This window comes from Haemaphysalis longicornis, unplaced genomic scaffold (genome assembly GCF_048455015.1).
Source record: "Haemaphysalis longicornis isolate Haplotype H1 unplaced genomic scaffold, Haemaphysalis longicornis Haplotype H1 scaffold_7, whole genome shotgun sequence".
Lineage (NCBI taxonomy): Eukaryota > Metazoa > Arthropoda > Arachnida > Ixodida > Ixodidae > Haemaphysalis > Haemaphysalis longicornis.
The window spans coordinates 61346514-61370422 of NW_027526422.1; the positions used below are offsets into that span (position 1 = coordinate 61346514).

General features: G+C 49.6%; 2 protein-coding genes across 2 annotated transcripts in view; one reads left to right on the forward strand and one right to left on the reverse strand.

The window, feature by feature from the left end:
• Nucleotides 1–7409, reverse strand: part of LOC144145797 (uncharacterized) — a 21082-nt gene extending 13673 nt beyond the window's left edge. The window contains exon 1 of the mRNA XM_077677537.1: nucleotides 6796–7409. The gene's annotated coding sequence lies outside the window, so the exon portion shown is untranslated. The remainder of the gene's footprint in view (nucleotides 1–6795) is intronic.
• Nucleotides 4275–15846, forward strand: LOC144145796 (uncharacterized). Its single transcript, XM_077677536.1, has 4 exons — nucleotides 4275–4426; nucleotides 7418–10251; nucleotides 11183–11369; nucleotides 14874–15846. The coding sequence occupies exons 2-4, from the start codon at nucleotides 7610–7612 to the stop codon at nucleotides 15081–15083; spliced, it is 3039 nt and encodes a 1012-aa protein (XP_077533662.1). The 5' UTR covers nucleotides 4275–4426; nucleotides 7418–7609; the 3' UTR covers nucleotides 15084–15846.
• The last annotated feature ends 8063 nt before the right edge of the window (nucleotides 15847–23909 follow it).

The following is a 23909-nucleotide window of genomic DNA, read 5'->3' on the forward strand; positions in this document are numbered from 1 at the left end:
TGTCCCGATGTTCTTTTTTTTAATACGCGTTACGTTCTAGCGCGAGGCGTAAACGAGTATCCCGGTGTTTTAGTTCCGTGACTAGATGAGACGACGATTACTACGACGACAACAGGAGACGCCAACAGCCCCAGCCGCTAAGAAGTTTCTCCACTAAAATAATTAAGAATAAATCTTAAGCAATGATGAATGAGCACGCCGAAAGCACCCTGTTCAGCGTACGTAACGAAATGCTAGAACACCTGGAACAGTATAACTACCTCAGTCAGGTTTCCTGTGCTGATCCCAACCACAAGAAAGAAACCCGGTACAGAATACGTATGGGCTGGAGTTCACTCGGCAAGCACTCCCAAATAATAAAAAGTAAGGTACCTCTATCAACGAAAAAAAGAATATACAACCAATGCGTCCTGCCAGTGATGACATACGGAGCGGAAACTCGGCGCCTTACTACGCAACATAAAACAAACTTAGGACGGCTCAGCGGGCCCATAGAAAGAAGAATGATAGGAGTTACGTTAAGGGAGTGGAAACGAGCTTCCTGGATCAGAGAACAAACTCAGAGTAGAGGATATGACAGTTCAAATAAAGACAAAGAATGGATTTGGGCTGGCCACGTAGTCAGGCGAAATGACAATCGGTGCTAAACGAGTGGATACCGGGAGGCGGGTCTAGGAGAAGGAGAAGGCCAATAACTCGATGGAGAGGCAAAATAAGTAAATTCGGAGGTAAAGACGCCGAACCCTAACTCGTGTTCGAACAGTGCATCACAGGAGCGGTTGGAGGTCCATATATGGGAGAAGCCTTCGTCCTGCACTAAACCTACTAGGCTGTTTGATGATGCTGATGATGATGATGATGATGATGATGATTATGATGATGATGATGATGATGATGATCAGGAAGCACTATAGTACGAAGCAAAGGAACGCCGTAATTCAATTCAAGTGCTTAGCATATAGCATCAGTTAGTTCATGTTAACGTCAAGAAGTTCTACCTAAATTACAGAACACTGTTCAAACGCAACGCTCCGACTGCAGGCCGCGGTACACAGGCCAGAGTATTTATAGGAAAGCTTTGTTCCGCGTGCAACAGATGCCACTACCACACTGTTAATCAACGCTTTCAACCGGAAGTCCTTCACCGAGGTGAGCATGATCAGGCCAGTATACAGCACGCTATAGTCTCTTCCACAGCGTTAATACGGCCCAGGAAAGAAGCGAAGAAACGTTCACATTCACGAAATTCTTGCGAGTGAGGGAACATATCCGGTCACAAAATATAGAAGTGGAGGCTGAGGGGAGAGGGAGGACCGCAACCTGCTTTTTCGCTGAGTTCTAAATCGAGGACGACTGAGTGAATAAAACGTTTAGTGGAAACGAGTAAAAATAAATAAAAAAAACATAAGGGTGGGTGGCATTTCTAAATTCAGAAAGCCGCGAGCTGTCGCTGCTGCTCTGGTCCGTGAGATCAGCTGTTACGAAGAAAAAAAAATTAAAGCCGTTCCACTCAACGTGAAAGCTGTCGGAAGTGCACAACAGTGACTCGCCATAACGGGCTGTGGCACCGTTTATCCGCTCACTGCTACCACCCATCTGGCTCTCCGCCTCCCTGTCTCACTCCTCTCTCGATGAATTGAACGTATTTGTCAAATGCAATTCAAATTTCCCGCCTTCGCAGTACTTGCGGCCCCCCAGCCTGGAACAGCGCGAACGGGATCTCGCACGTGCCGGCGCCTACTGCGCAGTTTGGAACGCGTCGTTTTTGGCGGCCACTTTTTTCGCTTACTATCGTAAAAACCAACCAAACGGGCGTTCCGAAATAAATGGACGAGGGGACTGCCGCTTGTATACACAGACTTTGCCTCAAATGTACCCGCAGTTTTCTTTGCGCTAAAATAACGGGAGATATATGACAAGCGCCAGCGACCCAGGAGTTTCGAACGGTTATGACTATATAAACAGCTTGGTTTGCGAAGCCTCTGTGGGAAGCCGTTACGGCAGGCCGTGGGGCTCTACTTCGGTCCGGCAGTCGCATGACATTGTGAGCTCATAAAGTGTTCTGCACTTACTAAGCCGAGGTCTGGTCAATAGTAGACTGCAGTGTCAGCTTCTACTGCCTCTACAGTTTCTATTGCTAGGCTGTGACCACGTACCACGTAAACAAATTGCACAAGGCCTGATTAAGGGTAATAAACTAAATAATTTCAGTCAATCGATTAAAAACAATAAACAGTTGCAATAAATACACTAATAAACATAGTTTAGTCAACCAGAAAATTCCATCAACAATGATTTCAGCTGACGGTGAAATTCTCAGCACCCCTTCGTGGTCTTTCACCTTGAAACAAAACATTTTGTGTTCTACAATCATCTTCCTAGCTTTTTTTTTCAGTACACGTTGCACCGGTTGCTTTCACAAGTGCTGCACTTTTTTCCTGAAGTAGTTTTCAATCGCAACAACCGCCTTGAAACAAAATCCTCTAAAGTGCAACTTCAAACAACAGGTTAAAATTGGTGGATTGGGCGGGATTGGTTTGAACACCCACGCACCCGACGTATGTAATCGTGTGGGGATAGAGAGAGAGAGAGAGAAAGCTTTAATGACTACTGAAGAGGTTAGCTCCCCAAACTTTGGGCTTGCGTCTTCAGGTGGAATGAGCATAGTGCGGCGAAAAAAGAAAAGAAAAGGGGAAGAAGCACGCAGCAACAATGAATAAGGGGGAGAAGAAAATGAACACAGTTCTGAACGTAGAAAAATATACAGCACTAGCAGAAAAAATCTGAGGATCCCAAGGTTAAAGAACCTCGACTAATCCTGAGTCACACAAGAAAAGTCAAAAGAGCCTTTGTCCCTTGCACCGCGTCAGCGTGATTTTGCAGTTCTGAAGATCTTCAGCGTAGCAGTCGCACAAGAGTTCTTTTCGCTGTTTCGCATTGAGGTGAACGCTGCAGGCAGTAGCGCAAAACGTGCTGTATGTCTTCTTTCACAGAACACAATGGCGAGTCAACCTAGCCTATCTTAAACAGAAAACTGGGAGTGAAGATTCAGGCGTAGTCGGCGAATGACACCCTCCGTTTGCTGTTGTAGGCCTCGCGGAAACTGGAAGTTGCACAGAGGGCCCATCGCATGCAGAGGCAAGGGTATCCTAAGATGGTTCTGCCAGGCTGACAGCTGCAGTTCCCATTCAATTGAGTGCACCCCCATGCCAGCAAATAGATAAATAGGGATGCGAGTATGGCGGCATCAAAAAAAAAATGGGTGTATGAATATATGGGGAATCCCTTCGTTGAACAGCGAGTGTTTTTTACGTTATTAAAATGCGATAGGAAGTGAAAAATGTCAAGGAAGACAAGGCGTAATCAAGACCGTTGTTCCCAGCCTTCAAAGAAGGTTCCATTTACAAGCCGAAGTACATTTGCGAAGTGTGCTCAGCGGGCCGGCATCTAACCAAGGCCGGCAAGAAAAGGACATCCGGCATTATAATGTGAAATGTAGGTGCTACTGCTCGGGAAATTAGGTACAATAAAGTTCACATCACCACGTTCTATGCTGACACACATCGTTGTCATGTAATCGCTTCCTCTGTGCAAAAAAGAAATGAATACACAGAAAAAAATACTCGAGCGTGCCCTAATCGCCATCAACACGCTCTAATATTCCGTCATGACATAATGCCTCGAAGAACAGAATAACAGTCCTGAAGCACGCGCACCACCGGGTGGCTCAGTGGCTAAGGCGTTGCGCTGCTGAGCACGAGGTCGCGGGCTCGATTCCCGGCCGTGGCGGCCGCTTTTCTGATGGAGGCGAAAAGCAAAAACGCCCGTGTGTACGAGATTTCGGCGCACGTTAAAGATCCCCAGGCGGTCAAAATTGATCCGGAGCCCTCCACTACAGCACGCCTTATCGCCTGCGTTGCGTCGGCGCGTTAAACCCTACAATCAGTCAATCAACAGTCCTGAAGCTCATACAATTTGAACAACGAAAATATTCCGCTTCCGCTGAGTAGTTCTAACATTGTCACACCACTAAATATAAAATCGTAAGCAAGTAAGCAAGCTAGTAAATGAACAAATGAACAAATAAACAGATAACCAAACTTCCCGCACTCTCCTATACCTTCCAATCCTGCAAAAACTGTTCTGTCGCCTGCGTGAAATCGCGACACTTCAGCTCCAGTCGCTTCGACACGCAAGTCAGTGAAGTCGCGGGGCAGAGAGCAGCCACGGGCGACTCCTCCGCCGCCACCTGGGAACGCTCACAGCTGACAGGCTCGACAGGCGGGATTGTCTCCCTCTCTCGCGCCCTCCGAACAGGCCGGGCTGCGCAGAAGCTCGCGCGTACGGGCGGTTCTCAAGCGGGGATTACCAGGCTGTCAGCGGATAATCTCGTTCCTGGAAAATCGGGGAGGATCCACTCGATCAGGTTGGTCGGCCCCCGTTACTCGATCCCGATACCTTTCTTTTTTCTTTGGCGCGAAGTGTGTTTTTGTTTCGAGCAACAGGGTGCCGTAACGAGCGAAGTTTGCATGCGGGTTTTGACAGTGTTCCACCTCTCGTTAGTCTTATCGCTTCGTGTTCAAAATTTGCGTTAAACGAAGCACAAGCAAAAAAAAAAAAAGTGGGAATATTTTTTTTTTGCATTCTTGTCTCTATTGGTGACAGGCTATTTGGCTGTTAAGACGTTTGACAAAAAGCGCATGCGTATGAACGATGGGGGCGCGATAACATGTTTTGCCAAGAAATCAAGTTACACCTCTTTGTTGAGACAGTTGAGTTGCTGCGCAAATTGCAATGTACGCATGTGCGTGGGTTCCAACAGGGATACATACACATGTGTACGCACACGCATGCGTGCATACATACATGCATACGTACACACATGCATACATACGTACACATACATACATACATGCATACATACATACATGCACAATACATCCATACATACGTACATACGTACATACATACATACATACATACGTACACATACATACATACACACATACATACATACATACATACATACATACATACATACATACATACATACATACATACATACATACATACATACATGCATACATACATACATACACACATACATACATACATACATACATACATACATACATACATACATACATACATACATACATACATACATACATACATACATACATACATACATCATACGTGCATACATACAAACATGCATACATGCATACATACATACGCCCGTATGTATGCACGTATGCACGTACTTATGGAAGCATTTAGATGCAAGGTGTCGAGCAGCTATCAAACCCTGACAGGCCTCCTGTCGGGGGGTTTAACGTCGCTTTCGTGGAAAGAGAAGGACAGAGGGGCAAGCGTACAGTGCGCACTGGGGCGTTAAACCATAACTTAAAACTGAACGAATGTGCACCCAGTTGCTTCGCTTGTAATGTCTCTTAATTGTGTCTCTAAACTGAACTTAACTGGCCCGCACCTAGGAATACTCAGGCAAGTCTAGGTTGTATTTTTTTTGTAAATAACGGATTCCGGGGCGTTTTCTTCACCTCTATGGAAATTTAAATCGTGTAACGGTCCTTGTGTTCTGCTCCGCAATACAGACAAGCTTTATACAACACTCTTTTCTACCATATTGTCTTATACGTATTCTCGTTAATTAAAAATTCACAAGATTAATGGCTTTCCTCGATTTTACTGAGCATGCGCAGTGTTGTCATCTTGACTACCAGTTATTGCACCACCTGCGCTGTCCATGGATAAAATGCTCTGCTCGAAGGATAAAGTTGGAAAAGTCTCTTCGTGATATATGCACCGCCAACCACCAAAAACCAGCTACAGCAGGGTGACCACTCGTTCCGCCTCACGCGACTCGCGGGACTGTCCCACATTCACGGCTATTGTCCCGCGTCCCGCAAGAGATATACAAAAATCTTCCAAATGTCCGGCATAATACTGAGGTCGCTCGTGGGGTCAGCAAGTACAATCCCACGTACTGTGCGTCAACGGGGAGAACCCAACATTATGTCTTGGGGAGCCGTCATTGCCATGACTGGGGAGTGGCGCGTTCGATTACTCATGGCACGCAGGGACACCATCGAGTCCAGAAGGAAGCCCAGTGAGTGATTGGCCACCCATTGTGGCCCGCGTCGTGACACGAGTCATGTGAACACGGGAGGCGGGCTAGTAGTTGCAGCGGAGTACATCGAGCGAGCAGTCACAGGCCCACCTTTGCCTTTGGCGGCATTGCCAGATAGGAGATATTCACTTGCGCGGATGAATACAGTATTGCAGACCCTCCATGTTGAAATTGAAATTGAAATTGAAATTTATTCCGCAACCATAAAATGTTACCAGGAGGACAGTTAAAAGCTGTGGAAACAGCTTGAGAGGACCTGGCCCCCTGGAACACGGGGCGGCATACAAAGCATGCGGCTAAGCGATGAAAGCTTTCTTAGGGAAACACATAGATGTTTTGCATTGTCACTTGAACACTTGCAAATGAAGATACACGCACAAGTGTCCACAGCACATCATTATGCAAACATTAGGCGGAGTTCTTTTACTGATGTACAGTATACGTCCATGTTGCAAAAAAAAAAAAAATCTCTCCGAAAGTTATAAAATAATTATTGTAGCTAATTTCTCAGCTGTGTCAAGTTTTTCGACCCTTCCCCTTCCCTTCAACATCGTGCCCCGCATTTTGCTAGTAGGAAGGTAGACACCCTAAGTTACAGACGGAAGAATAGCGAAGCCAACGTTGCAGAGAAAAAAAATGCCCACCTTTTTTATACGAAACTCAGCATGGTTAAAGAACCGCCGACTGCGTATTGTTCTTGCTTTTTGCGGCTGTTGCACCCTCTGTTGCGCAAAGTTCATATTTGCACTGTACGCGTCGCATACCTGAATGACCCTTCACTTGGTGCTAAATAAGCGAACCACCCTTTTCGCGCCAAGCACGCAGTCAGACTACGATAGACTGAGAGCTTTCATCGCTCAAAAGGGCGGAAGCCTATACGTCCGAAACTGGGCCAAGTGCACGCCTCCTTATCAAACGCGCATAAATTTATCGGTAGCGGCTCTCGTGGGCAGCGCCTCTATTAAGTGGCAGCATTAGCGCCTTCGCGGCGCGGCTTCCTTGAACACCTGCCACGACCGCTGATAAGCCACTAGGGCGGTAGGCGTCCATTCCGTGCAGGGCCAAGCAAAAGCACCACAAACTAAACAGAAAAAAAACGCAGGCTAAAAGTATATGACGGTTATACGGCGCGAGGCGATTTTTGGTAGCAAGTGATAATCGAATAACTGAGAAAGCTGCTGTACGTGACAGTGCCGCATTGTCAGAGATCAGCAGAGTGATGAGCCCCATTGTCTATGTTAATCATGCTTAAATTTCTGTTTTAAGGCAATGTGCAAGACAGCCAGCGACCAGCACCCTCCGTGAGGTGGGAGCCCACCTTCCCAGATTCCTCACTAAGGAAGGCGAAACAACGGGCTACGTTAATTCGGCAGATGTGTCGCCTGGGACTTCTTTTACAACATCCAGAAGACACGGATAAGCGAAAATATAGCGCCCTTCGACGCGACGCAGACAGAAATGCGGATAAAACCGCCGTCCACGACAAGAACGGGTGAGTACTTGCTGGAGAAGCCGGTGGGGGTAAAGTTGGCTGTGCTGTTGACCTGTGCAAGTTTGTGGAATCATGTCGTTTGCTGCCCGATTGGTTCAAACGCGTGTCACGGAGACATTTTGGAAACCAGACATGAGGCCTCAGCGTTTCTGGCCAACGGAACTGATACCCCTAACGACTGCGCCAGCGGCCTCTTTCCGCCGAGGTGCTCCCAAACTGACTCGTGCAGGAATCGATGCGGAGAGACCGCTGACGACGTGGACTACACCTGTCACTGTGACCAGTCATGCGTCAAGTACGGCGACTGTTGCGTCGACGTCCAAGAACACTGCTCGATAGACGTCCTCGACAACCCTCCAGCGCAACGACCTCCATGCATCTACGATCCCGACTCCTACCTCGACCAGTCTTTCCTCTTCGTGTCTACGTGCCCGCATGGCGCGGACATTAACAGCGACGAAGACGACGACGTAAAAGTCTTGGGCGAAGACGGCATTGTGTACGCCAATGCTGCCCGTGCTCGCTGCAATGGCGCCACCAGCGCTATGCCGCTTGTCCTAGTTGACAACTCCGAAGCCGAAAGTGGCAACCATTCAACGGGACCCTTCGTCAGGACGTGCGTGAAGGCTGTGGACACGTGTGGGACGAAAGGAACCCTGTTCGGTGAACGAAGCTTGAACAGCCTGTGCGCGTCATTCCAGGGCCCAGTGAGGTCGTTCCTCAGGCCAGGTCGGAAACGTAGGCTCTACAGGAACGCCTACTGCGCACTGTGCAATGGTGACGTCCCTGATCTTCGCTGTCCTGGTGGTTTGACGACGTACAGCCAAAAAGAGATGGCAAACAGCCTGTTCCAGGATACGCGGGAAAAAAGCTCCGAAGTCGCGGACGACATTCCTGCGGCTTTTTCTATTGTCCTCAACTTCGGTCTCGATGGCGTGGAAAAGTACAAGTTTTCCTCGGAAACTAAAGAGACGATGCTTCACAACGAGGAGCGCTGTCAAGAAAACTTCATCTGGGACCCTTTTGCCGAGCTTTGCCGGCAAATATACTGTGGCACTCAGTTTACTCTCGTCGATTCGAAGTGCATACAGAAACCCAAGGAAAGCACGGGACGCATTGTGACCAACACGTCCTTGTTCAGTGTTAGAAGCATCAACTACACTCGAATCACGGTCGTGATGAATCTTAGCCTAGACCATGCCAACGAAATCCGAATGGAGAATCTGAAACAGTCTCTGTCCAACAGTATTGTAAAGTACTACAACATTTCGGCGGAGCGCATAAAAAACATGGAAGTTTCTATCGTGTGGGACCCCGAACATGTGCGAGAGTACCTCGAAACCTCGAATAGCGTTCTTCTCATTCACGAAAACGGCTACGGCTTGGAAGAGACGGACAGTCTCGAGTCCACCAATAGCAGCGGAACCCCTGCTACGCTGATCACGCATTTCGACCTCTACGAGTCCCCCAAAGAAGACATCGAACCGTCCATAAACGCCATCATTGAATCAATAGCGAGCAGCTTCAGCCTCAGTTCGATGTTCTTCGAGGAGCTGAATGCGACGGCCGAAGTGAGCAGTGTTCTGTCGATACCACTCGTCCTGGACGACTGGTGCGGGGAGCAGGCAGGCGGCGTATTGAGGGAGTACTGGAACGACGAGTTTACGTTCTTGCCAAAGAGCGAGAACAGCACAGCAATTGGCAAAGTTTACGTGAATAAGACGGGGCGGACGTTCCGGACCGGGGAGTTTGTGGCCAACGTCCTAGTCCGGGTCACCGGTGATGAGAAGGCCAACATGACAACCAACAGCATTGTGGTCGTATGCGACCGCGGAACGGGCTTACCAAGGTCCTGCCCCCGGGTCGAGTTCAACCTGACTCAGGTAGATGTATTCGAGAACAACACGCTCGTGCTGTACGTAGGGCAGGGGTCCCTCTCTGTTTTCTGCCGCCACTACGTGCTCATGCCCAACGGGAGGGTGCGTCTGTGTCTGGACGAACTTCGTCAGGGACTGAGCCACCAGGGCCAGCTCTTCGACGGCCCCATCTTGGCACTCGTCAGCCTCGTCCTCAGCGTCATCTCCATCGTGTCACTCGCACTCGTGCTGGTCACCTATTCGCTGTTCTCCGAGCTCCGAAACCTTCCCGGCTGGAACATAATTTTTCTGACTGGCTCGCTGTTCATCATGCAGTTCACCTTCCTGCTTAGTCAGCGGCAGTCTGTGCAGGGCATGTCTTGCCGAGCGGCCGCTATCGTGTGCCACTATACCGTCATCAACTCGTTCTTCTGGATGAACGTCCTCGCCTACGACCTCTACAAGACGTTCAGGACGAGTCGGACGGCCATGGGAGGAGTGCGGGAGGTGTCCCGCCACCTGCCGTCCTACATGGCGTACGCCTTTGGCGCGCCCCTGGTCATCGTGGGCACTTGCGTGGCACTGGACTACTTCGACACGCCGCTGTCCCCGTCGTACGGACTCTTTGGCGTCTGCTGGATCGTGAACAAGCTGTCTGCGCTGACCTTCTTCGCCGTGCCCATGGCAGCTCTGCTGCTGCTGAACTTCATCTTCTACGTCCTGACGGTCTGCTCCGTGCACAGTGTTACCAAGTAAGTATACACACCATAATAGTGGTGCTATTTATATTGCATTTGGAATTGCTTTGCAGAAGTGGCATGCACTCCTGACTATTAAGCCGTATTCATGAGCAATGCATTCAAGCTGACTTTATTTGTGACGGGTAAATAAGTTCAACTACGACTCACGCCAAGCCGCGCGTAATCATGCCACAATTTTTTTTTTTGCGACGTTCAAGATCACGCATTTCTAACCAGCTCAAGCCCGTTTAAAAATTCTGCCTCCTCCCTCACCCCCGCCCCCCAATAAATAAAGAACAGAAAGATAAAGCTGGGAACATTAGCGGCTCCAGCAAACTTATGGAAAGTTTAAAGACAGCACAAAATAAATAAACGGGGCTAAAAGCCACCTTACTCTAACCTCTAAAAAGTTCCTCGGCGAGCACGCGACGCGATTCGTAATGACAGTACAGTTATTGTGATATTTAGGCCATAACGTGACAGAGCGACCGCTTGCTTTTGTTCGGCGAACGTATGAATGTCAGCACATGCTATGCTCCGGGCGTTTTGCAACCCTTTTCGTCGGCTTGGGTGAGCGAGCGCTCAAATGCCGCGTGACTTTACTCCCCGCTTTACGCCGGTTGAGAGCAGCGAGCGCTGCCGACCGCGTGACGTCAAAGGGTCATAGGAACGCCGCTTACCCCTTTAGAGATTCCCCTGTGGGGTGCCTGCGGGTACTGGCCAGACACGTCCTGTATAGCGGGGCGCCATCTTCTTGTTCGCTTTTGACACCCCCGTTATTCTATTGAGCAACCGCTAAAACGAGCCCGCCGTTCGGCCTCTGTGGCGCCGAGGTAGAGTTGGTAGAGTTAGCATGTCGTCACACTGTGGAGAGAACTGACTTTTCCAATGCTGTACGCGGGTAACCGAGGGCCACCCTGGCCAATCCGTCCTGACCGCACAGGCAGAAGCCGGGAGTCGTTCTGCGTCGCCACAGCGGCAGCTGTCCGGCGACCGCCAGTACGTACCTCCGCATGGCCACGGGCATGGGCCTGACCTGGGTGTTCGGCTTCGTCGCGGCCTTCGTGCGCAGCTCCGAGGCAGCCAGGACCGCTTTCACGTACCTCTTCATCGTGTGCAACACGCTGCAGGTAGGACACGTACGCACGCGCAAAGCTTGGGCGGCGTCGCGTTTATCCGTACCTTGTGTAACTGCTGTTTTGTGTCCTGACACAGGCGCGCGCGCTGGACGTTTTGGGACACCGCAGGAAAAGTAAAACATTTGATAACAGGAGGACGAATCAGTTTGGACAAATAGTATACTCGGCAGGGCCACGTATAGGTATATAGCAGAAACCAGGATTGTACCAGTCGTGCTCAGCTGTTGGTGTCTTCCATTTGTCGTTTTAGGCTGCTCAAAGCTGCACCAGGTGATCTGGCGCAGCTCCAGACCAGCTGACCAGACGATCAGCTGCTCTGTAGCTGAACTGATCCAGATCAGCTCCAGTGCAGCTCCTAGTTTTTTTGTTTTTTTTTTTCAGAGAATTTCTATTGCGAAAACAGTCCTGTACCGTGACACGAACCTTTAAGAACTGTTCTGGACAGGCAAGTAAAAGGGACCGTATATTTACCGTATATCAGACCAGCAAACGTTGCTGGGGCGGCGCCCATCACTCCGTTGTTGGCATTGGGCAAGCGCACACAGCGCCGTGGAGCTGATGAAGTACCGCTGCCGATTGACGTGGCAATTCTGGCGCGTTGGTGCATAAATCAAAACTAGCAGTGGGAAAAGAAAAGGAAGGAAACTGGGGATATTTTTGAGCTCGGCAGGGAGCTCACCTGCATACAACCCAGAGCGGGGGAAGGGAAGTAGAGGGGGAGTGAAAGGATAAAGTAGAGAGAGAAACAGAGAAAGATATCAAGAGAGGAAAAAGAATAATTGATAGGACTGTTAGTCCGGGCACATAGTAAGTCACTGCAGTCCGGGCTACAGCCGCTGCGTGAGGCCGGTTGTATCCAGGTAATCGAGCAGATGGGCGAAGACTTCCCGTTGGGCTGCCGCAGGCCCCTTCGGGAACAGAAGGTCCTATATGCCGGCGCAGGGAAGGCCCTGACGCTGGAGCGCTAGGTGGAGCACTGCTCTCGGTCCCGCGTGGAGGTGGCAGAAGCAGAATAGGTGCTCCAGTGCCTCTGGTTTCGAACAGTATGCACATGTAGGGGAGTCCTTGCGCCCATGTCGGTGCAGGCGCTCCGCGACATTGCAGCAGTCGAGCGGGTAAGAGACCGAGGGTATGGTGCACTGTTTCACGTCAAGTTGCTCAGTCCTTTATTGTTTTGTGTTTACATTGAAGCTCTGTGCCTGCACATAATTCATAATAGCAAAATTAGCGGATTTAAACTGCAGGAGACAGGTCAAACTGCTCGCCTATGCTGAAGACATTGCCGTTGTTTGTTCGAACAAAGAAAGCGTGGTGTTCGCCGTGGAAATAGCGCAGCATTTTGGTGAGGTCACGGGAAGTCTGGTTAATTGGGGAAGTTTTGGCACGCCGAATGGCTGTCAACGCCAGCGACTTCTGCTAATGTAACTTGGGTCACCACCCCAGTAAAATATTTGGGAACTCCACTGCAATATTATCGCGACAGTGAGCCCTACTTCCGGGGGCAAGTGCAAGCACTGAGGAGAGGGCGGAAAAATTGACCACAATTGGGCTCCCGGCAGCCTCGACTCGTAATCTTTTCTGTGTTGCGAAGCTTTGGTTTGTGATGCAAGTATTGCATTGTTCGCGTTTGAATGCACAGAAGCTGGATCGCGTATTTGCTCTTTTTGTGTGGGGGTGCACTTGGGAGAGGAGCAGTAAGGACGAATTTTATTTCAGCGCACTTTAAAGATCCCCATGTGGTCAAAATTAATCCGGAGTCCTCCACTACGGCGCGCCTCATCGTCTGTGTAGCGTCGGCGCATTACACCTTATAACCGATCAAGCAGGACGAATTTGTTCCGGCGAATCTGTGATCGTGGTTTAGGGCTGACTCACCTGTTTGTACGGCAGCTTGTAACGCGATTTTTGTTTTTGCTCGGCGCACTGTAATGCAAGTTCGGTTAATGCGTGCTTTTCCAGAACTTGTGGTTTCTTCAAGTTGCATGCCAGGTGGTGTTTGTGGATATTTTGAAGAAAATGTTTGGTCATTCCGATTTTTGGCAACCCGTTTTTTGATGCAATATCCGGCCAATGTAACTCGGAAGAAATTATGTAAGGATGTATGTGACATAGTCTTCCCCGTGCCACTGTATAGAACACTATACAGTAATGGTCCTGGGCAAGACGTGTTAAAACGAGAGAAGCGAATAAAGTGTCACCTGAAGCAAAGACTCAGTCAGCTCCATCTGTGAACAACCCAAAACTGTGGAGCATGTCTTTCTTCATTGCTGGGCCGCAGTGTTCCTTTGGGATGTCCTCCAAAGGACACTTGAAAAAGGTTCTCCACTCAGCCCACACGGCGTACGTTTTTTGTGCTTGATAGAGAAGACGGTGTGCCATTTAACAGTGTAATGTTGTTAGGCCTGTACAGCATTTGGCGCTCGCGCATGGCCTGGCTTCATTGTGATGTAGACGCGCGACCAACGTGACAGCATTTGCGGGGAAGTGTCGCACAGTTCGTTGAAGTTCAGAGAGCGAAAAACTCTCGACCAGAATGGTTGTCAAAAATTGCCACCCTAACTGCGCTTAGGGGACTTTAAAAGACGACACCGGCCGTTGGAGGCATGGCGGCATTGCTGCCGATTTTTCATTTTCATTGTACCTGGTGTCTTTCATTACTGTCGAAGACCGGGAATAATGAGAAAAAAAAAGGCTGTGTGGCAGCCTGGGTTCGAACCCGAATCGATACACCTTCTGTTTTTTTTTTAACTTTTTATTGCAAATTTTTTTCTAAACTCAATTCTACGCGTTGTTTTTTTGTTAATAATGGTGATTTGGTATGTTTAAAGGTTGGGGGTGCAGCTTATGAGCACGGTTAATTAACGTTCTGCATCGCGCAAAGAGACATGTCACGTGGGCCACTGTGCAGAGAAGCGTTTGGAAATACGCGGCCCGGAACATTTCAGAATGAGTAAATAGAGAGTTTTAGCAGTCCGTCTGTTCCGTCATGTACGTAGTTACCGTGTTGACCGGGACATGACTGCGCCTGCGAGCGCGGAAGGGCGAGGAGGTGCACTCCACCGTGACGAATGCGCGGACATGGCGAAGGCCCGTCCGCGGAACTAATGCCCCTCGCGACGAATGCACAAGTGCCCATACGGGTCCCGGTCAACACGGTAAATGCATACACGACGGAACAGACGGACTGCTAAAACTCTCTAATAGAGAGTTTCAGCATTCCGTATGCTGCTTCTGTTCTGTTCGTACCATGCTGGCAGGGACCCGACTGGGCGCTTACGAATTCGTTCCGGTAGGGTAGATTAGTTCCGCGGGCCGGCCCTCGCCATACTCCCAAGTTCGTTAGGTCGGGGGTTTCCTCCTCGCCGTGCCTGAGCGCGCAGGCGCAGTCGGGTCCCGGTCAACATGGTGCGAACGGCACAGACGGAGCATACGGAATGCTAAATCTAGTGAGACAGTGACCCCTTGCACGTTCTCCATCGTATATGGTATCCGCAGGGCCTGTTCCTCTTCTACGCATTCGTGTGCAACCGCAAGACGTTCTGCCTGTACCGGTCGCTGTTCTGCAACGTGCGCCAAGGTGCCCGCGCCAAACTCAGCAACTCGAGCTCCGTCAGCTCCGTCTCCACGGTCACCAGCCAGGCCAGCCTGTCCTCTGTGCACTCGACGAACTCGGCGCGCGTCCCCAGTGCCGGTGGAGGCCCGTGAAGAACGTGCTCCACTGGACGGAAATCGATGACCGTCGCTCGGGATGAATTCCGTGTTGAGTGGAGCTGTTCACAGCTAATGCAAACACGCGCCACCTGCGCGATTTCACTTGGGTAGAAAGACCCCGCACAAGGACTCTGATTCGTAAACTGCGTCCCCAACAGAAAGGTTATACTATGCGTTGTGTTTGCTGTCACAGGCAGATGTGATACTGCGAACTGATAGTGAGTTTCTATAGCCCGAGCAGCAACTGCCCCTTGTGCTCAGCCTGCACGAGTGGCTTTCGACGTACATTTTCGAAGGCGTTGGAGACGGGCGACGTGTTGAGGATTTTGCCTCAAAACTAGCAAGATGAGTGTTCGTTCGAAGCCGCCACGCGCGCCTTGAGCAAACTGGTGAAGTTTGTTTCTAGTCATTAATTAGTGGCTTGACAGGCGCCGACGTTGCCCCAATTAATGGCAGCCTGGAATGAACTATCGCGCCCGACACGAGATGATAGCAGGAAGCCTCGTGAGGCCTGTCGAGAAAAACTGCGTGTATCTAAAGCAGAAACCAGCGCCAGAAGCTTCCACGACATTTACATTTTATCTAAGTTACCAGTTGTGATGGAACACGTTCCTAGGTTTCTGTAAAAGCGGTAAGCGTCTATGTACTGCTCTTTGACTTGTGGTGCTGATAGAGACGCTGCGCTTCTTGCGGGCCGTCTCATTGTTTTGGGAAGCGCATGTATTTTTAATAAACGTTTACTGTACCTCTTTTTTTACAGAGACTTTTTTACAGCTTACTTTGCGAATCAAACAAGAACATGTGGGAGCGGATAATGGTCTCGGCCGATGCGGGATAAAGGCGCTTGGAAGTCGTGAATATACGCATACAGTGAACTGGCTCCACCGACGATAAAATTCATAATGGACCGATTTTCAGTCACGTATTACCGACCATGACGAACAAGCAGCGCGAAAGGGACATAAGAAGGATTGAGGACGACACAGCGCCGTGTCGTCGTTCATTCTTTTTATGTCCCGTCTCTTTCGCGCTGCTTGTTCGTTATGGTCACTATGAGCCAACTAGCCCAACTTACCATCCTTCTACATATCACCGCCTGCTTCAAGGTTGAAGCGAACTCACTTCGTCGCGGATCCGTTGGAGCAACGGACCTGCACACTGACAGCGAAGTCAAACCAAATCTATCTCTCAAAAAAATTAAAGCCGTTCCACTCAATGTGAAAGCTGTCGGAAGTGCATCGCAGTGATTCGCCATACTGGGCTGTGGCGCCGTTATCGGCTCACTGCTACTATATACCTAATACAATTCAAATTTCCCGCCTTCGCAGTGCTCGCGCGCCCCTGCCTGAAACTGCACCAGCGGGAGTTCTGTTCTTTTTGCGCTTGCTTTTCCTCCCGCACGTGCCGGCGTTGCACTGCCACTTTTTTTTCGCTTACGTAAAAACCAACCCAACCAGCGTTCCTGACTAAATGAACGCGGGCGCTGCGGGTTAATTACGGTTAATTCTGGCTCGAACATACCTACAGTTTTCTTTGCGCTAAACAACAGGGAGATGTATGACAAGCGCCAGCGGTACACGAGTTTCGAACGCTTATGACTATATAGACCACTTGGCTTTCGAAGCCTCTAGGTTACGCCACGACGACAGCCGCTTCGACGGAACGCCATGGGTCTCTACTTGGGTACGGCGAGCGAGCTACGCCGACAAGGCGAGCCCCTAAAGTGCTCTGAAATTAAAAATTTAGAGCCACTACGGTGAAGATGGAAGACCGGCGAATTTGTACTGGTGCAGGCGGGAGTTCCACAAGGTTTAAAACTTCGCGCTGAAGTACGTAATTACAAAAAAGGCACGAAACTTGACGCAATGTTTGAGTCGTCTTGGCGGCCCATTGTCATATAATTGGTGTCGGGATAGTTTTGATAAAACAAGAGTTATAGGCGCTTTCTGTAACCCTACTCCCTCGGTAGACGACCACGTATTTACAGCAGACGGTAATTCTGCAATGTTCACAACTTGTCTGTGAACTGCGTAGTTACGGAAAGCGGATGAAACTCGGCGTAATGTTAGAGTTGTCTTACAAACAAATTTCAGTGTAATTCTTCAGTGTAATTAGATTTAGCGCTACACTCGCATTTTGCACCAGGTCTGGAGACGAAAATTCGTGTTCTACGCGGCTCTGTATGTCGACGGACGCAGGTTTGGTCGGAACCTAGCCATACACACCTTCGCTGTAAAACAGACCGCGTTTTAACCTGGCTCGTAATTACGGCCTCCCGAGCAACGAGAAGGGGTTGCATGATGCGCGCTCAGAGGCACCGTAGGTCAGAGAGAAAGTACTGGGCTGCGACAACCTCCCCCGAAAGGCATGCCTGTCGTCTGACAGGCTGCACAGACAGGATCACAAAGAGTGTCAGCGCTCTTATTAAAGAGGGGCCCGGTGATACGCGAGAAGAGAAAACTTGAGTGGATTTTGAAGAGTTTTAGAGCGAGCTCCCTTACAATGTGGCATAGGTCAACAACTTAGCAGAGTGAATTTACCCGTGAAAGTTGGCCTCAGCAAATTACAGAAAGCTGGAGGATGGCCTTTAAAAGGGGCTCCACCGCGAGCTCAATTATAATGCAGTGAAGCTTGAAGCTAGCAAAACGGAGTTCCCAGCAAAAAAATTGCGACTAGTACGCAAAAGAAAACAAAAAAAACGATGCCTTTAAAGGGTGCTTCACGGCAGGCTCATTTGCACTGCGGTGAAGGCTGCAGGCGGCTAAGCGCAGTAAGCAAAGTTACCGAGTAGAATAAAAAATGGTTGCGGCTTAGCTCAGCAAACCTTGGATATGCAAAGCAAAAGCCTGGCTTAGTCTGGTTGAGTCTTGGTTTCGCTTGGTTAACCTTTGATGTAGCTGTATGCCGACCACGGCTCAATGTCGTTCGGTCCCTTGCAACGCTCACAGGAGGAGGCCCAGCCTCGCTTTCATTCTCGGCGAACGCGGCGTTCCTCATTCACGGCGAACGAGGCGAAAAATGAGTCACATACCCCGAGAAGACCAAGCGGCGCATGCGTGGAAGGCGACAGTTTTGATCGGCTGCCGATCAGCGCAGCGGCCGCTCGAAAAACGACTTAAAACAGGGCCTTATGCTCAGCGCCGACAGCGGGCCCGGCGAATCACGCAATCCGCTGCGAGGGCTGTGTCACCGGGGGTGTGTCTCCACTCAAAAGGTCACCTTGCGCATCCTCCACGATATAGCTGGAAGAAAGTAGTAAAGCTTTGCTTTAAAAGCAGCCTTGTTTGGTTTCAAAGGGTGCTTCACGCCATGGGCGTCGGCAGGGCGGGGGGGGGGGGGGCACTTGCCTCCCTCTCCCCCCCCCCCCCAAGCCACACCAGCACAATTTCCCCTTTCCCCGCCCTCTCTCTCTCTCTCCCTTCAGTACAATGGGCTTGCCCCCCTTAAGACAAATACCTGCAGGCGCCCATGCTTCACGGTAAGAATACTAGGCTGGGTGAAGGTTGAAGATAAAAAAACTAAGCCAGAAAAGCACATTGGGACGACTCTGAAAAGGACAAGACTTATAAGCCCAAGCACCGCCTACCAAAAAGATCATAAACTGAGCAAATAAAATGGCTTCCTTCCGTGCTGCGCCTGTATACTCATAGTCTTCAAATGATTTACGTTGACGGGTGCGTGTGTGTGCGGTAGAAAAAAGGGGGGATGGACAGGCGGTGGAAGGTCGGAACTGATACTCTCACCGGCGCGATCCGAATTCCGCATCGCTGGCATAGCATATGTTGTAGATGCAATTAAAAATAACAAATGTTGCGTCTTTGATACAGTTATAGCAAGTGCTTGGAGACAGAGAGAGAAGCGGGTTCATGTCGTGGGGGTGGCCTCGGCCCAGATGTCCGAAGCGACCTGTAGCGCCCTTTGCGTGAGGGTCCATTGATCCACGAGGCAAGAGCTGGCCAAGGCCTGCCCCCAGTGTGTGGGGGGTGGGCAGGGGGAGTAAGGATGTGCGGGGCCCTCGCACAAAGAGTGGTATAGCGTGTCGAAGATGCGGCATCTCGAACACTATGTGGAGAGGAAGAGGTGGGGGCGGGAGTGCTGTAGTTGCGTGCGATGCGGGAGGGAGTTGGTTTAGAGAGTGCGCCACATCTGTGCTTCCTCTATAGTAAGTTTGGCGTTAGGCGGGGGTAGTGCTCTGCATGTGAGGTGGTAGTGTTGTGTGATGTCTCGGCATGTGGTGAGGGCGTACCCAGTGACCTCGAGTGCTCCGTGCATAAAACCAGAGAACTGCTCGCCCAGGGTATTAACGCTAGGGCCTGCTGATTAGCCACCTCGTTGGTTCGAACGCCGGTGTGAGCCGGATCCACAACAGCATAACGGGCTGGTCGGGAGGTCTTCTTAAGAGAATTTTTAGCGCCGAGGCTGAGATGTTGCCCTTGTCATAGTTGCGTAGCGCCTGCTGCGAGTCCGATAGGACGATGGTCGCTGTTGGCGTCTTGGTTATGGCGACAGCCAAGGCTGTTTCTGCTGCAGTGGTGGGGTTTGCCGTAGAGACAGAGGCTTTGTTGGTTGCTTTGCGCGTATGACTGGCAAGGTGAGTGTTTCAACAATACTTCATAGGGCCTAATTAGTATTACCCAGCGAGCGAAAAAATGTTTTGCCCGAAAATTGGGATTTCGTGCCTCTTCCCATTTAGCATTTTACCCTTACCAAGCTTTACATCAATGTAAAGGCCGATTCGCGTAAAAAACTAAGGAGGAAGATGAGGAGGAATGTTCGTTGGCACCAGACAATACCAGCCCTTTCGGCCCTGGCGTCCTTTATGAGTGCATTACCCAATTTCCCTAGCACGTCAAGAGCAAAACCAAAAGAGCCAGTTTTTTGGGAAATGGTCCTTCAGGGATGCCTATTCTAATAAATATCAACACCTTGTTTTTTTCTGCAGCTGAACGCTAGAAAGAGGAAGGCGTTGCAGTGAAGACCAGCTAGGCTGACGCCGGGGTGACTACAAGTACCGAAGTCTTAGTTTGAAGACATGGATGTAAATCTAAAGATGCTTGCACCACGAGCTTTATTATTTGTATGTGCTCACCGCAGCTTTCTAAGATTTAGGAAAACAAGCAAATAGTTTTCTGCTTCATTTAAAAATTTTAATTACATGATGATATAATTAGATGCCCTGCCTGTAAATCGTAACTTCCTTCCACAACAAGCTCATTTTTTTAGCTTCTAAGCTCACAGCGTCCAAAAGTTAAAGGGGCCATGCAGACAAAATACAAGTTTGGTTGATTCAAAAAATTGCCTCGTTATAATAACACCGACGCCACTTTTAGGCAAACTTCACTCAAATAGGCTATATAATTAGGAAAAAAGAGGATGGCCATGCGACCCACTAGCTCATTTCCCGCAACAGAGTCTACGATGTCATATGCCCAGCTGTACGATTGGCTGAAGCTGGAAAAAGCAAACGCAAGTTTGGAAGGTCTTATTAAGCTTGCATTACGAGCTTGCATATAGCAGTAACAATGGTGAGGTAAACAACTGAAGTTACGGAAGTACACACGTAAACATAGAAGCACCAGTGCTTACTGCTGTTGGTATTGCGCGCACTATGCTTATTTTAGCTGCATTGCAGTCCGGCGCTTTGGAGTTGTCTAACACGACACTGGGCAACTGGCGTAAGCGACATGGTCTTACGTGACCCTGTTAGTCGAGCATACCCAATGTTTCACGAAACGATTACTTCCAACCGTAACAAAACAAGCCAGGTGCAAATACGGACAGGAACAAAGCGTGGGCGGAAAGCGGTCCTGCGCAGTATAATGGCGCCATTTATGAACAAGGCGTTTCGGAGTTCGCTGCAGGCTAAACAGCGCACTAATGTTCGCTTGAACCCCTGATATGGATACACCAACACACACGTCACGAGACACTCGATTTAGCGGGAGAATCAAAATTTTGGCTTGAATTGATCAACTTCTAAGTAAATAAAGCGTCGTTTAGCCGGACAAGCGCTGGGGGCACTACAAAACGCCATGATCTCTCGAATAAAACGAACTTGTGTTTCGTCTGCATGGTCCCTTCAAGAAAAACACAAACAATTTTTTTTTAAATCCAGGTCTAAAAAAAATCTAGGGCTGAAGGGGCTATAATTCTCTTATTGCTAGTCCCTGACCGTATGAGGGCCCCTTGGTCTTAGATTCCCCGGGTTGTGGCGGCCAGGCGGGCGTGGTTGACCAGGTGAAGCTGATAGGATGGGTCCGAGCTGGCCAGCATGCATGTCCACTGCTCGAGGGTAGGGTAGGGAATGGGAGTCAGCGTAGGAGTTTGGAAACATTCCCAGAACATGTCGTAGGGAGTGATGGGGATGCAGTATTTCCAGGTAGCGTAGTAGGAAGTACGGTGGATGACGTGGAGAAGTGCACCATGGGGAAAGGTGACAGGAAAAGACTGACTTTTTTTAAAGGAGGATGTTGCAAGACGGCAATCTTCACAAGCACTGATTAGAGATATCGAGGATTTTGTAATAACACATTTTATCCCTTTTCATAAACCAAGCCTTAGAATTTAAAAAAAAAGGACTACAAAGGATTCTAGCGTCTAATACTAGCGGCTTGAGAAGAGATTTGGTGAGTCAACCACTGGATCAGTACTGGTTCAGATAGGCGTAAGTTGTCCCGTTTTTAATGAAAGTACAAAAAAGAAAGAATCTGAGAATTACTTCATGCCCTAATTAAATAACAAATGAGCATATGCAATTGTTCATGGCAGTAGATTTGGTTACACCATTTTCGAGAACCAGTTTTAGGCTCTCGTATAACTAACCCTGGCTCGTATCATTCGACTCTCGGCTGGCTCTCGGAGACGTGTATGGAAAGTCCTTGCAGTTCGTTTTCTACTCCGGAATGCCGATAGATCTCCTGACTCGGGTAAGACCACTGGGAAAGGTATTCGCTCTAAGGGCTGTTACTATTCAACATGCCGCTACTGTGTGCGCGCGTGCTACAAGTTTGGTGTAGTGCGGGGAAGATTCGTTTGCCGCACGAAAGCCCACCCTCCGCAAACAAGTTACGACAAGCGGGGTCGTCTTAAGGCTTGACTCTATGAACAGACTCCGCTCGTTGAGATCTCCTTTACCCCCTCAGACTCAACGTGCACCCGCTATAACGAAACCGAGAAGGATTGTTCTTGTTTGTGTGTACTTTGTTCGAGACGTGCGCAAAACGCTGGAAGGCAGCAAAACCGTTGCCGCTTCTGTTATAAATTCTGCCCTCCCGGTGGCTCGTATCAGTCTACATTTGGGGCTGAACGAAGTGCCCCGCTCTGCACGTCGACCTCATTCTGTTCCTGTAGCGTCGCTGTTCATCTCTTGCCATGCAGTTAAGTTTTGCTCTTGACTCTTTGTCAACCCCGAGGCAGCGCTTCTGCTCGCCGCTCGTTCACCACGCTACCACCACATGACGGCGGCGACGGAGCTTGGTACGGGGATGCCCTCGTCAATGCAACAGGGACGAAATCTCCAAGTCAACGGCCGTCGCTTTAGTACGAACCATGTGTGTGTTCCTCGGTTCGGGTGTCCCGTGGAGGAGGAGAGAACACTGTAAATCACAGAACGTCCCCCTGATTTGCGCCTGCTCCAGAATCCAAAACGCCACGCAATATTGTGCGCGTCGTTTTGGGCCCCGGACCAGGCGCAGATCACTGGGACACAACTATACAGACAACAAGCTCCACACTTCATTCTTTTAGGTGCATGAAGACCCCATGAATTACCGTGAGCGCACTTATCAGTTTCCCACCGAAGCCAAATTTTTACAGCTCATTACTTATCATGCATCTTGACCTGGCCCTTTACGCCAGTCATCTTATTGCCTTTTGTTTCATTTCACGTTTATTTTTACTGAAATGCTTTATATTTACTGACACTGCACTATCGTGCAATAACATTTTTTAGTTGCGAAGCAGCTTATGGTCGAGCCTGTTCCCTCCGCCGTTGTGTGGGCGCCATTGTGCGGCGTCCACACCCCCACTGCGCATGCCTGGCCAGGCACCGCTGATGACGATTGTGGCAGGATGCCCCTAGGGATTGGCCAACCAAAGAATCCATCACGAGATAACTTCGCGTTCAACCACCGTCGTCATCTTCCTGTAGGGGAACCCTGAGTAGTATGCCAGGCATTCCTCCTCTCCTCTCCGGAATTCCTCCTCTCCTCTCCGAAGCTCCTCTCCCCTCCGGGATTGCGCAACGAATGGCAACACCTGCGGCTCCGCGCGCGATAATGCGAATCAGCTTAGGGTTAGAGACGCGACGGTAGCCGCTGCATACTCCGCTGGGGGCGCCACTGTAGCTCCGCTGTATAAATGTCGCGCGCGCTCCCCTCGTTCTCCTCCCGCAACGCCGCGATCGAACTGAAAACTAATGGGAACTTGAGTCGACCCCATGGATGCTTCGCATACTACTCAGGGTTCCCCTACGGGAAGATGGTGAAATTTTTTTTTTGCGCTCTTTGCCCTTAGTCGGTCTTGCGCCATAACAATCCGAACATCATCATCATCATCCGATCAGTGAGACGCGCTACGTAATTTCCACAATTTTCCGCCCGCACAATGGATAAATTTTAGTGTACTTGGCGCAAGTTTATAGCAGTCACGAAGCCAGCATATCAGGGACCGAAAATATCATATTTATCGGTTTCCCCAAAAAAATTCGTTCTGAATATGAAGGTTGGGTGGATTATAGTTGGTGCAGATAAGATAGTGGCTGCGATCGAGAAAATACAGTAGGCGCCTAACACTGCGCGGAGGCACGGCGCCCGCACTTTT

Coding starts and splice junctions, on each gene's coding strand:
- LOC144145796 (XM_077677536.1), top strand. CDS start 7,610: ATGCGGATAAAACCGCCGTCCACGACAAGAACGGGTGAGTACTTGCTG. Junction 10,252..11,182: donor TCCGTGCACAGTGTTACCAA/GTAAGTATACAC, acceptor CTGACCGCACAG/GCAGAAGCCGGGAGTCGTTC. Junction 11,370..14,873: donor TCGTGTGCAACACGCTGCAG/GTAGGACACGTA, acceptor TGGTATCCGCAG/GGCCTGTTCCTCTTCTACGC.